The sequence below is a fragment of the Xiphophorus couchianus genome, chromosome 12 (assembly GCF_001444195.1).
Source record: "Xiphophorus couchianus chromosome 12, X_couchianus-1.0, whole genome shotgun sequence".
Taxonomy (NCBI): Eukaryota; Metazoa; Chordata; class Actinopteri; order Cyprinodontiformes; family Poeciliidae; genus Xiphophorus; species Xiphophorus couchianus.
In genome coordinates, this window is record NC_040239.1 from 11,565,033 (window position 1) to 11,577,286 (window position 12,254).

Below are 12,254 nucleotides of genomic sequence, written 5' to 3' on the forward strand. Positions count from 1 at the left end.
TGAGTAGGCAGAATCAACCCATGCTTTTATTTATTCCATTGCATATAAAAACTTTTTTCATTCTTTTTTGTTTGTTTTGTAGATAAAGTCGTATGATCTACAGTGCTATCCAATAGACTGCGATTAACAAGGAATCCATTAAAATAACATTTTAATTGTCCCGTGAAACGTCCAGACAAGTTGGCATTCTAAAGACAAAACCCCAAAAAATAATTGTCCTGAAGACCATTTCTTGTTTTCTGAAGTTACAGTTTGTGTTTTCCTTGCACACCTTAAAAAAATAGAACACATAATGAGAAAAGAACCCACTATTTCCATTGGTCCAGGGCTGTTTAAAATCTACAGTATGTGTGTCAAAATAAGAGTCCCGCTTTCAGGACAATGGTGCAGTCCCCCCAACCCCCCACCCATTTTCTCCAGTACAGAAATATAACAGACCCCTCTTCTGTCCAGGCAGAAACATGTCAGTGGTTCTGGATATTGCAGATCACGTGAGTGGAAGTGTGAGCCGAGCATGGATGAGCAACACATCGTCAAGTGTTTCAGCCAGAATTAATGCAGCAGTGGCTGAACGTGCAGATGTGTCCCAAAGCCTCTGTGCTTCGGATGGCCGTAGTCGAGCACCAACTACACATTGCTGTAACGCCCCATTCAGTGTTTGGTAAAAATTTAAGCTGTGATTCAATCAGAAATCTGACATATGGATTTATATATATATAGAGAGAGAGTCATTCGACAGCTTGAGTCTCGTCTTTTGAGTGTAGAGGCAGAGCGTAAGTACAGTGTGAGCCGTTCAGACCAGGTCTACAGCAAAATACGAGTCTTTGACATCCAGCTACAGGCCACAATCACTCATGCAGTGAATGTATGGCTTGTGGTTAACCTGAACGCCTCAACAAACCTCTGCCCCTAAGTGTGACTGATGAAAAAAAAAAAGGCATCTTTTCTCCACAAGTCGTCAGGCCAACCAAAGCCAAGCAATTCACCAAATGCAGCAAAGGAGAACTAGAGAATAAAAAAATTAAAAAGGCTAAAAAGTGTATGATGTGTTAAATTTTAAGGCACAGCCCATGGGCCAAGGAACAGCTTCTTTTTTAAAAAAACAATTTGGCTTTCCCCTCTCTCTCTGTCTCTTCTTTCTGAGCTAGTTCTCAGGTGAGCAACAAGTCGATGGAGCCTTTTCTATTCTTTCCTTCTTTTTTTTTCACCAAAGCTCGTGTTAATAAACATTCTCTCAACAAGAGGTACATAATACAGCCACGCCATCACCAAAAGGGATGATAAGAATCAACCATTTACAGCAAACTGCATTATGATAGTAATAACATTAATAATTATATATTATATACAGCACAATAAATATATGTTTGTAAACAGCAATAAACCAGAAATTCTTATTACAGGTAAGGGCATTGGGTGAGGATGAAAAGAATAAAATAAAATAAAACATTGGCACAAAATAAAAGTTAAATATTTTTTCTCTTAAATGGCATATCAGTAAAACAAGACCCTCTTTGAAAAAGCAGTGTGCAGTATTTAATTTTTTTTTTACCTTTTATTTTCTCTTAAATTAGTTAATATTGTCCAAAATATGTTTTTTTGTACAAGGGGAAACGAAAAAAGTGAATTTAGGTGTAATAACTGGCAAGCTTGTGTTATCTATGCTACAGTGAAATATCGACTGTACCACCTTTATATTTCAAAAACAACTAGAAAAATATATAGCAATAAATAACAGCTTCGAGTTAGAATGAGAAAAAAACGTAGTTTGAAACGTAAAAGAGGAGACAATGATGTTAAGCCTGCATTCAACAAGGAGTCAGTGTTTGAATGGGTTAAAAATATTTAAGGAGATGGTATGCAAATGTATTAGTGCATTTGAATACAAGGGAATCTCAATAAATTAGAATATCATTAAGAAAATTATTTAAAAATCATTTTCAAAAAATCATTTTGATTTATTAAACAATAAACAACATCAAAATTTCAGCTAATTTAGCTGAATATGCTTTACAGTTAATTCCAATCCAAGCTTCTCAAAAATGTATCCCTGTGACTTGTGCAGTTTTTCCTTCCACTTGAATTTTCTATCCATATTCTCTCTGGCTCTCTGTGGTGAGCCAGCTTATTTAAAACCGACACAGCGCGGCATAGCGTCCTTGTGGATATCACCGGATGTCTGCTTCCCCACAATAGTGTAAAAATGTATATAACATTTCTCTATTTATTACTCCTATTTTTATTTATCTAATTTAGTATGCTGATTTTTCTACAAACTAAGTTAGGATTTTCCTATAATAATCAACAAAATTAACTGAAATAAATACATTAAGCTCATTACTGTTTCACATTTTGAAGTGAATTGCTGAAATAAATGAACTTTTCAGTGATACAGTAATTTACGGAGATGCACCTGTATCAATGTAGAGAATTGTCTTATCTGATATTTATGCTGTACAGCTGATTGTCTTGTTGAAAGCAAAGACAGTAAACTGGAGTTAATGGCAGGAATCTGATGAAAAATGAATCGCTGAAGGCTAAAGATAAGCAGCAGGTGCCGATGTATAAACCAAGTCAAACAGCTAAGAAAATAAAACTAATTTCTCTTTACTTTGTTATAAAATCACCCCAGTCATTTTCAACACCATTACTATTTCTAAACATTTGGAGCACTAGTCAAACCTCTAAAAAAGGTGCTTTTTGTAATAACTACAAAGCATTGCATTGTCTCAGGATGTGTTCAAAAGAACTATAGGCAACAATAAAAACATTTAAGGGCTTACTCCAGGTTATAAACGACTCCCATGAGAAGCAAAGCACAAGACCTCAGGTTTCTGCTTCCTTCTCAGAGAAGATTTTCTCCAAAAATAAGAGTTACCAAAAAGAAAATACAGATTTTAAGACACAGAACTAATTGAATACAAGTATAGTGGTATAGGAGTATAAATGCCGTTGGAGCTCTTTTGAACAGCTTCCAAAAGCTTTACATCTGACACATGTCTCCCTCTACGTTTCTACAAGGTTCCTCAACTTCTCTGACAGCAAAATTAAACTCTAGAAATAGAAAATATCTGAATCTTACATACAATACCGAAAAACAAAACAAAACAAAAAACTAGAGGTTTAGGACAGCATCATGGTGGTTCAGATTTTAGTTTTTGTCAGTCAGGTTATGGAGGAAGACTTCCACATGGCAAATGTGGTTCAAAAAGCTCCCAAATGTGCTGCAGCGACCTGTCGGGTTTTGAGCAAAAACATTCTTTCTAATTTATTGTGGAAGTGGGAGAACATGAACAAGGAGAAATATAAAAATAAAAGGGAGACTCTCACCAATAACTGACCCTTTGGAGTTATTGGCACTTCATAAAACATAAAGACACAGGTGAACTTTCTGGTGAGGCTGAGACGGAAGCAAAAAAAACAAAACAAAACAAAACAAAAACAGATGTGATGTATGAGCAGCACTGAGGAGACTGTCCGCGTCTACAACTAAAGACTGTAAGGAGGAGGTGGAAGTAAAGACACACCACTTCAGTACGAATGGGAATGAAAGGGAGTTCTTCCTGAGTGCAAAAAAACTTGAAGTAGTACCAATGGGCGTGTCTAAATAAAGGAGACGAGAGGAGTAACCCAGGGTGAGGAGCAGCGCACGCTTTGGAAACACAGACGTATAAAAAACAGATTTCACAAAACTCAAAAAATATTTATTCTATAAATAATAATCTGTCATTACTAAGAGGAGCAGTTAATCGAAGGCTGTCTATAACTGCTATGTGTCGGGGGATTTCTTCTCCTCTTCGTCCTCTGCCACCTCTTCATCTGCAACACACGGCTCTGAGCAGGGGGTCTCCCCCTCCTCTTCTGCATCCCCCTCTTCATCGTCATCATCATCCTCCTCCCCCACCTGTTCGTCCAAAGGTATCTCTGTTGATTCGGAGTCCTGCGTACAGAGTGTTTTAGAGTCAGTACAGCTGTTTTCCTCTTCTTCTTCCTCCTCCTCCTCCGGCTGGCTGCCACTGTCCTTTTCAGTGTCGGACTCCCCGTCCTCCTCCAAGGTCAGCTCAAACTGGAACTTGTCTGCTCCTGGGGGTCGAGTGCCGTCCTCTGGCTTGTCTAAAGCTGGAGATGGACTTTGGGGGATAGTGCTTTGGTACCACTCTCTATTGTCCTCCAATGTGTCCAAGATGTCTTGTGCGTCCGGATGGACAAGGTCAGCCCACGTCTCCCACAGGGGGTGGACGATATAGTCTATGAACCCAACCTGCAATAGAAATGAGGCTCAGTCAGTGTTGAATTGCTATGCATGTAGGGAACATCTTTTTTTTTTTTTTTGCCATCCTGGAATCCTCACCTGGCTCTTTTCTACAGAGGCGTTGTGTTTGTCACACATGGGGCTGATCTCCATCCCCCTCTCCCTCTCTCTGTCCCCTTGGCTGAAGAACTCCTCCATGATGCGGTCCGTCCACTGTCGGTACAGCTGAAGAGGCTTGGTGGGGTTGCTTAGGTCAGCACAGTGGACCATGTTCTGGAGAACCTGAACCCAGACAAAATCTGTCAGTTTCCCCCTGATAGGCTCTGACTGATGATCACCAGGTCAAACACATTCATTAAATAGATTAAAACCAGAGTGGACTATTTTTCATTATGCATTGCGAGAATTAAAGCTTAATTACAGCCATGATCCTACATGTTTACAGGGGAAGTATGAAATGACTCACTAAGTAACACTTAGCAAATTGAGGCATTTTGCTAAGTGAGTAAAGTGGAGTTATCCCCCAAACCATTTAGATGTTTTGCAGCCTTCAGAGTGACATTTATAAAGAGGCAGAGGATGTATTGGGTGTTGCAGTCGGTTTGGTTTGTCCTGTGATCTGCTCTGCATCTAAAACTCAAAAATGCCCAAATTTACAATTCAGGAGAGTTTCTTCTCTAAGTTTTATATGCAGGCAATTAGCAGAACTGAAATAAAACATGAGCAGAAGTATCAACGAGTCATACCACAACAAAACAAAGAGTGAATATGCAAGCTTTAGCTTAAATCACAGCATAAGCAAGACAGAAGTTAATTGATGGCTGTAGCTGTTTGGTTTGAATTAGATATTGGTTTAGAAGTAAGGGATGAAGTTGTCAGAACATCATTTTAGCTTTCATAACCCCAATAACCCATGATGGAAATTGACATTTCAGGGCTATCATGAAGAAGACCTGGTTTTGGATAGAAAATAGATATCTGAATATCACTGGTGAGTGAATAACGCAAGACAAAATCACAATACTAATCTAAAGCAAGCAATATCGTTATTTATTGTTTTTACAGGCATCAAGTTTTCAAGCATTTATATTGCTTGAGTTAATAGACTTGAACATACTATAAGACCGATCCTGTCAGAAATCATAATAATTAAAAAAAACCAGATTATTATTGTTTTATTTTACTTTTTTTCTGGACATTGAAGCTCACCTGTATCCTGTCGGAGTAATTGTCCAGCAGCAACACACCGGAGCTGGTCACTTTCTTTGTTTCCACCATCGTCTTCAGGTCAGCCAGCAGATTCATATGTTTGGACATGTCTGTTGCTAGCACCTAGGAACCCCCAGAAGAAGAAAAAAGAAAACAGAGCACACTCAGCTCAATGTTTTGTTTTTGGCAACAAAACAACAACTTCTTTTGTGATCATGGAACTTACAATGTCAATGACCATCTTTCGCAGTGATTGTCGCTGTTTTTTGGTCAAGTTTTGGAAGATGTCACAGTTCTCCTCTTGCAGTAGCTTGAAACCAACTGCTAAATGGTGGTTCTCCAACACTGATGAGTCATTGTACATCAAGGCTAGCTCTGAATCTGCAGGGAAGACAGAATCAATTATTTTAGGTGTTATGTTTAAGTAGAAAAATGTGACTTATGCTCTGTGAAACGAGCACCATCACGTTTCATACAGATAGCTTTCCTTTACCAGCTTTAGCTGCTCTGACTATTGGAACGTAATAATGTGAAAGAGGATCAGAGAGAAGAAAGGGGATCCTTATCTGTTGCTCTTTTGGTTGACAGAAGATCGGTCGGGTGACTCCTAACTAGGATGACTCATACCGTCTTTACTGCAGGGATTCCCTATTTGGGCTTTCAGGGAAACGCTGCACAGTTTGTGTATGTTTATGTGAGGCATATGAGACTGGACTGTGTCTATTCTGCACTGATTAGAAACAGTCTTTTGCAACATTTGCCTGGAGGATGGTCATTTAAAGCGATGCCGCCCAGTGGATATAAACTCTGTGTTTTTGGTATAAATCGCCAAATTAAAGCGGCGTCCCCTGGAGCCATGATGAGGGTGAGTCAGTTAAAGAGGCATAGCCAGGGTTGAGATTGTTGCTCAAGGACACATTTAGTAACACAACACCATTAGTCCTCTATGTCAGGTTTGAAGCTCAGCTTACCCTTTCTCAACATTTTGTTGCACTGAGTCAAGCTTTTACTCTTCTGGGTTTAGAGACATTCTTTTTGTGATTTAAGCCAGTTTCTACTGGAAGACACCAGAAATATTGAACTTATGCTTCTGATTTTTATTTGTAAAAAAGAAAATTAAAGGTGAAGTATTATTTTCTTTCCACTTCAGAATTATACCCAATTTTGGGATGATCTATCATATAAAATCATAATATAACACGTTAAGGTTTCTATTCTTTGCTTCACAAAATGTAAAAAAAAAAAAAAAAAAAAAAAGTTCATTCAGCATCAATACCTTCACCAGATACTGTAAGGATTATTTTAAATTGTAGAAAATCCTGTTTGAATTTCTATATTTGTTAACCTAATTTTGCTGACAGAAGCTCATATTTACACTTACTGGTGTTGATGAGGAACTGGTTTGAGACTCCGGGATGGTCCACATCATGAATTGCACTGGCGAAGATGGCAGCGAGGATCTCAAGGTCTGTGAACACAGCCTGAGAGGAGAAAAAGCGGAGCACAGGCAGGGGGAAGGAGAGAACATTGATTAGACTTCGAGTAGAGAGGGGTTTGATTGAAGCCGACTCTAAAAAGCATGCGATGTGTGTTTATGAGGAGACATCTGAAAACGTCTGTGCACGCAAGTTTTACCTCAAGGGCGGGGGTGGATAGCAGCACGTGAGTTGACTGGGTGACATCAGCAGCATGGATGTTGTTATGGTAGGCCACATCGGCATGATAATGGTCTTCTAAGGTCATCAGGTATGTTATAAAGATGTCGAGTGGAATTTTGAACGTTTTTAACAAGTCTCTCTCCTGAAAGTAAAAAAAAAAAAGATCAAGAAACAGAAAGCATTTCTTTTAAAGGGACTAAGATTGTGTATGTTTATGTGAGAAATGTATGTTCATTTCTCATTAGAATATGAGAAAATTCTCATATTCTAAAATATGAGAATTTCTCATATTCTTGGGTAAGTATCAGAATATTTACCTGAAATATTGTGTACATCATTACTGTCAGTGGCCGATTCCCAGAGAATTCTGAGATTTTAAAAACATTAAGGCCCCATTTGTTCACATGTTCCAGCTCCTACAGAAAGATTTAGAGACATAATCAGAACATGTTTAAGTGTGTGCCATGCCGGGGCTGTTTCCACCAGTTTCTGTGAACATGCAAACACACCTTTGCCAGCTCATCCTCAGTCTCCGTCTTGACGCCGAAGCGTGGGATGTTTGAGTTTGTGAGGCTGGAAGAGTGTTGCAGTTTTTTCACTCCGCTGATCTGAGACATGGGCTTGTTCTTCTTCTCCTTCTCTTTCTGTGTCTGCGGGGACGGCATCTCCACCTCATGTTGTTTGTCTGCGCCGTAAGTGAGTTGATTGTGAGAACAACTATTAAGGTCTTTTTTAAAATTTTTATCCAAGTAACTCCTGAGTCATCACTCACCGAGAAACGTGCTGGAGATGAATTCAGACACTTGGTTCCCAGATCGGCTCATCTCTGACAGGTGAGTCAGCTCCCGATTCAACATCCTCTTAAACTGAAACGAGGACACACACGCAAACATGATGGTTTTGACAGCTTATAATACAGAAAAAAAGCATCAAAGGTAATTGCTTTTCCAGCTGCTCACAAAATCAGTCAGGTGCATCTCGATAAACAAGCCCAAAATAAGTTTACTTACTTCACAGATTTCATTTGAAACATTGAAACCGTATTATACAGACATAAGTTAATTTTAAAGATTGTGGCTTACACTTCTTGGAAAGGCAGAATTTTACATAAATCCAATAAAAATGATTTTGACTGATTTTCATTGCTTTGGTATCTTTTTCCACTGTTATTGTTTTTCTTCCACTACACTTTCCATTAAATTAGATTGATACAAAGCTGCCTGAACTGACCGCTTCTTTACCAATGAATTTTTGTGTTTTAACCTCCCTGGGCAGGGTGTCATTGACTGCCTGCTGGACCTCCGTAAAGTGCAGCATAACATATTAGCATGGGTAATAAAATCACTTTCCATTGGTACAATGTCATTTTTCTAATTTTCCGAGAAAATGAATATGCAAAAAGAAAGAAAAAAAATGGAGAAATTAAATCCCCCAACATGCTCGCCTATATTGAAATACAGATCTCATTAATAAGAACTAAGGGACTGAAAATAGCGTTGAATAGTCCAATAGAGTTTATGTATTTAACTTCACAGATGTTTGAGTCACTTGCCATTTAAGTGCACAGAAACCATGGAGTGCTAGTTAGATAAATCAGTTTCAGTTGGAAATGTTAAAATTTGAGAAATGTCTAGTTTCATCAGAGAAGCAGCTTCCAGGAATCATCTTTTTTTGGTTTAACACACACACAAACAAACACGCACACAGGGGGATCATAGAGGACTACAGTACTGCAACAAACACAAACGAACAGTAACCCAGATTCCCTTTTTTTTTTTCCCACTGCCACACTGCCAGCCTCTTCATCTTGCTTCTCTGAATCCTCATTTCCTCTTCTCTTCCCAGGGTTATGCCTATCTATAAACACAAACCCAAATTTAACCATGGCTTTTGATCTGGAGACCCAACAGACATTTAGATCTAGATGACAACGTTTGAATCTACAGATTTTATAGCGTAGCTGCAAAATTGAGAAGCAAATGATAAAAGGATGTGAATGCAGAGCTCTGCAGATCTCAAAAATCAATCGCAGAACTGAGATGTTATATTAAACAACGGTCTCTCTAACCAGGCACAAAAATATTTATATAATTTATTGGTTTTTCTAAAAGAATGTCATAACTATGCAAATCAACTAAATCATGACAGAAAAAAAAGCGCTCGAGTTTTGAGATTCTACTGTGTAAAAAAAAAAGAAAGAAAATTATTACTTAAAAAAATACAGACGAACCTAACCATCCTGAGTACTGCTGACCTGTCATTCATTAGAGGAAGAAGAAATAACCAAATACTTATAAATGAACAAAGAGAGATAGATTCTCTGTGGCCTAGAATCTAAATCTTATGTGTGTTTTCAGAGCTTTACATGTAAACCTCTCATACATCGTCATTTGTTCTGTTCAAAGATACGTCCCGATTGATAAGGGATCCAGAACAGACACACCTACGAAAAATTATTCTGTGGTCGACATGTTGGTGCAGTTCTAAATATAGCAGATTATGTGTTCATTAAAAGCATCATCCAAATCTGTCTAAAGCTTGAATAAAAAAAAAAAATCAAGCTCTCTTTCACACGTATAGCGCTAACGTTGGTGTAAAAGACCAAACATTCAACCTAAAAAATCTACATCAGGGGAACAATTCTTACCTTTATGTAACCCCAGGAAACAGAAAGGAGATAATTTGCTTCAGGCATTTTGACAAAGTAGATCCAGAAACGGAGAGGGTACGAATATACTGTATGTCCTTGTGAAGTGCTCACAGACAAAATAGAAAAACAAAAGCAGCCCAGACTTCTTTCCTCCACCAAATGTTAACCTTAGGAGCCCTCAGAGCTCAGTTCAGAGTTAAGTATTTGAACAGGGTCCACAAACGAAGCTTCAAGTTCCAGTCCTGTGTATATCCACAAAAATGTGCCAATGTCCCAGAAAGCAGAGAAGAAACGCAGATTTTGGATGATGAACAGCAGGGACGTGGCTCTCAGAAGGTCCAAACACAGCATACTGAGATCACACACACATACACAAACTCTTGGATATAGGGACACACTGCTGGGGCTCTGAATAATTGATGATGGTGCGGAAGCTTGGTATATGCCAAAGCAACAGGACAGTAAAAAAAAAAAAATTCTATGAACTCCTCCCAAACAGGACGGGTTGCCTGCTTCTGTGTGTATGACACACTCTCCCATGTGAAGAGCACAGGCTGCCTCTCTCACAATGGCAGCAAATCAGGGTAGAGAGTCTGAGCTCATCATCACCTCTGATTGGCTTGGATTGGAACAGACTTCAGACAACCTGCTGTTTGATTGGCCACAACTGAAGTCAGTAGAAAAATCTACGCTTTTTCTTTTTCCTCTAATTCCTACGGTGCAGCAGGATGTTGTTTTGTGCATGTAATGTGTAAAAAGTGCATCCATATTGTGTTAATCCTGTTAAAACAGTATGTGTGCTTGTGATTACAAATGAATAGCCTCACCTTTTGTGCAGCATGATGTAAAAGTATGGGTTACCTCATCCGACATGTTGCAGTAATAATAAAAAATCTGAGGTCACCCTCCACCCGAGTATCCATGGGCGGTGAATCACGCCAGCATCAATGATGTGATGATGTAAATATGGGAAAAAAGACACATCAATCTTACAAAAAGAATGAGCGTCAGTTATCTGAAGTGGGCTCAATAGTACAGAAACTGCCCAATGTGTTTTTCACTGCACTCAAAAGGCTTAATTTCAAACAGATGTAGACCTTTTAAAATATGGATGAACATTTTCCTGAGAAGTGCACAAAACCAAGGAGGTTAAATAACATATATTTGTAATATTAATATAAATGTGTTTTATTCTTCTGACCGAGTAGCTGACAGAAAATTTTCAGATCAAAATTCTTGAGAAAGGGACAGCTTTTTTTGTACATTGCAAATAAATGTGTGCTGTTTAATATCAGAGAATAAGGGACATTAAATTAGTGTCGAAACCTAACTACATCATCCAAGGCAGGACTGTAGAACAGAAAGCAGAGAAGGGCTGTTCTTTGTACAGTACTGGGAAACAATTTCAGGGGAGATTTCAAAGAAAAACTGCTAATATGCACCAACATAAATGTATTGAGGCAGTCTTAGTAAAGACTGAGTATACAGTTTTTCCACAAGTGCTACAAGAACAGTAATTCTTTACTCTGTTTTTTTTGTATATCTACATTTCTTAATTTCTGAAATAAAACTCAATAGAACTAGCATGAACTGCACTGAAAACATAGTAATATATGCCCTTTATCTTCAAGCTGTTAACATTTATTTCTCATAAACATTGTAACTGAATGGAAGGACATCGTATTTCAAGCTAGCACTATAAATTGTTTGGAAAACCCAGATTAACTGTTTAATGTGAATTTTTTTCTGGTGCTGAGCTTATCCTATTTCTTCTTAATGGCTTGTTCCAGAAGAAGACAACAGTATTTAACAACATTCTAGATTGATCAACTAATTTTTAAGAATATTGGTCAAAAGATTTTTTTGTTTTTTTTTCAATTAAGGCTGGTGCTACTAAAAAATATGCCTACTAACTGCACTAGAATTATATATTTATCCAAAATATTCAGACTTAAGGTAAAATGTGATTTAATAGTATGATTTTACAAATAAATACTAAGAAAACTGAAAAAACAAAAAACTAAAGATGTAGAAATAAACAGAAGAATTGCTAAAATACAGTATTCCACATTATTATTTATGCCACATTACGGAGGGTTTAATTGTCTATCGCTACGATACTTGACTTAAAAACTCCTTTACATTGGAAGTGTCATATCATGAATATACTTGTAAACATCGATCTTGAGCGATACTTCTACAGACACTGAACACGTATAAGAAGGAAGTCTTTTTTTCTTCTTTATATGTGTGCATACATGCATTATCTTAGTGAAGGCACAGCGGTTGCATGGATTGAAAAGAGACCGAGCATGTCTCTGCTTACTTTACACCCAGACTCAGCAGCCGGCCTGGTACTGTGAGTAATTTACAGCTACGCTGGAGCAGATGAGACCACCTGCTAACTGACATCCAGAGTATTTGACTAACTCTGAGCCAAGCAGGCCAGCACAAGCTCTCCACACACAAACACACCGACACACAC

General features: G+C 38.2%; 1 protein-coding gene across 7 annotated transcripts in view; it reads right to left on the minus strand.

The window, feature by feature from the left end:
- pde4d (phosphodiesterase 4D, cAMP-specific) overlaps positions 1–12,254 on the minus strand; it is a 209,981-nt gene continuing 197,727 nt past the window's right edge. For 6 of the 7 annotated variants that reach the window (XM_028033348.1, XM_028033351.1, XM_028033347.1 and 3 more), the window contains 9 exons: positions 7,892–7,985; positions 7,629–7,804; positions 7,437–7,535; positions 7,097–7,261; positions 6,843–6,942; positions 5,688–5,842; positions 5,462–5,584; positions 4,352–4,534; positions 1–4,261 (listed from right to left, as the gene is read on the minus strand). In XM_028033348.1, coding sequence (XP_027889149.1) covers positions 3,770–4,261; positions 4,352–4,534; positions 5,462–5,584; positions 5,688–5,842; positions 6,843–6,942; positions 7,097–7,261; positions 7,437–7,535; positions 7,629–7,804; positions 7,892–7,985 — 1,587 coding nt within the window. In that variant the 3' untranslated portion in view covers positions 1–3,769. Of the gene's footprint in view, positions 4,262–4,351; positions 4,535–5,461; positions 5,585–5,687; positions 5,843–6,842; positions 6,943–7,096; positions 7,262–7,436; positions 7,536–7,628; positions 7,805–7,891; positions 7,986–9,766; positions 10,233–12,254 lie in introns of those variants that run through there. The other variant, XM_028033354.1, reaches the window with a different exon arrangement.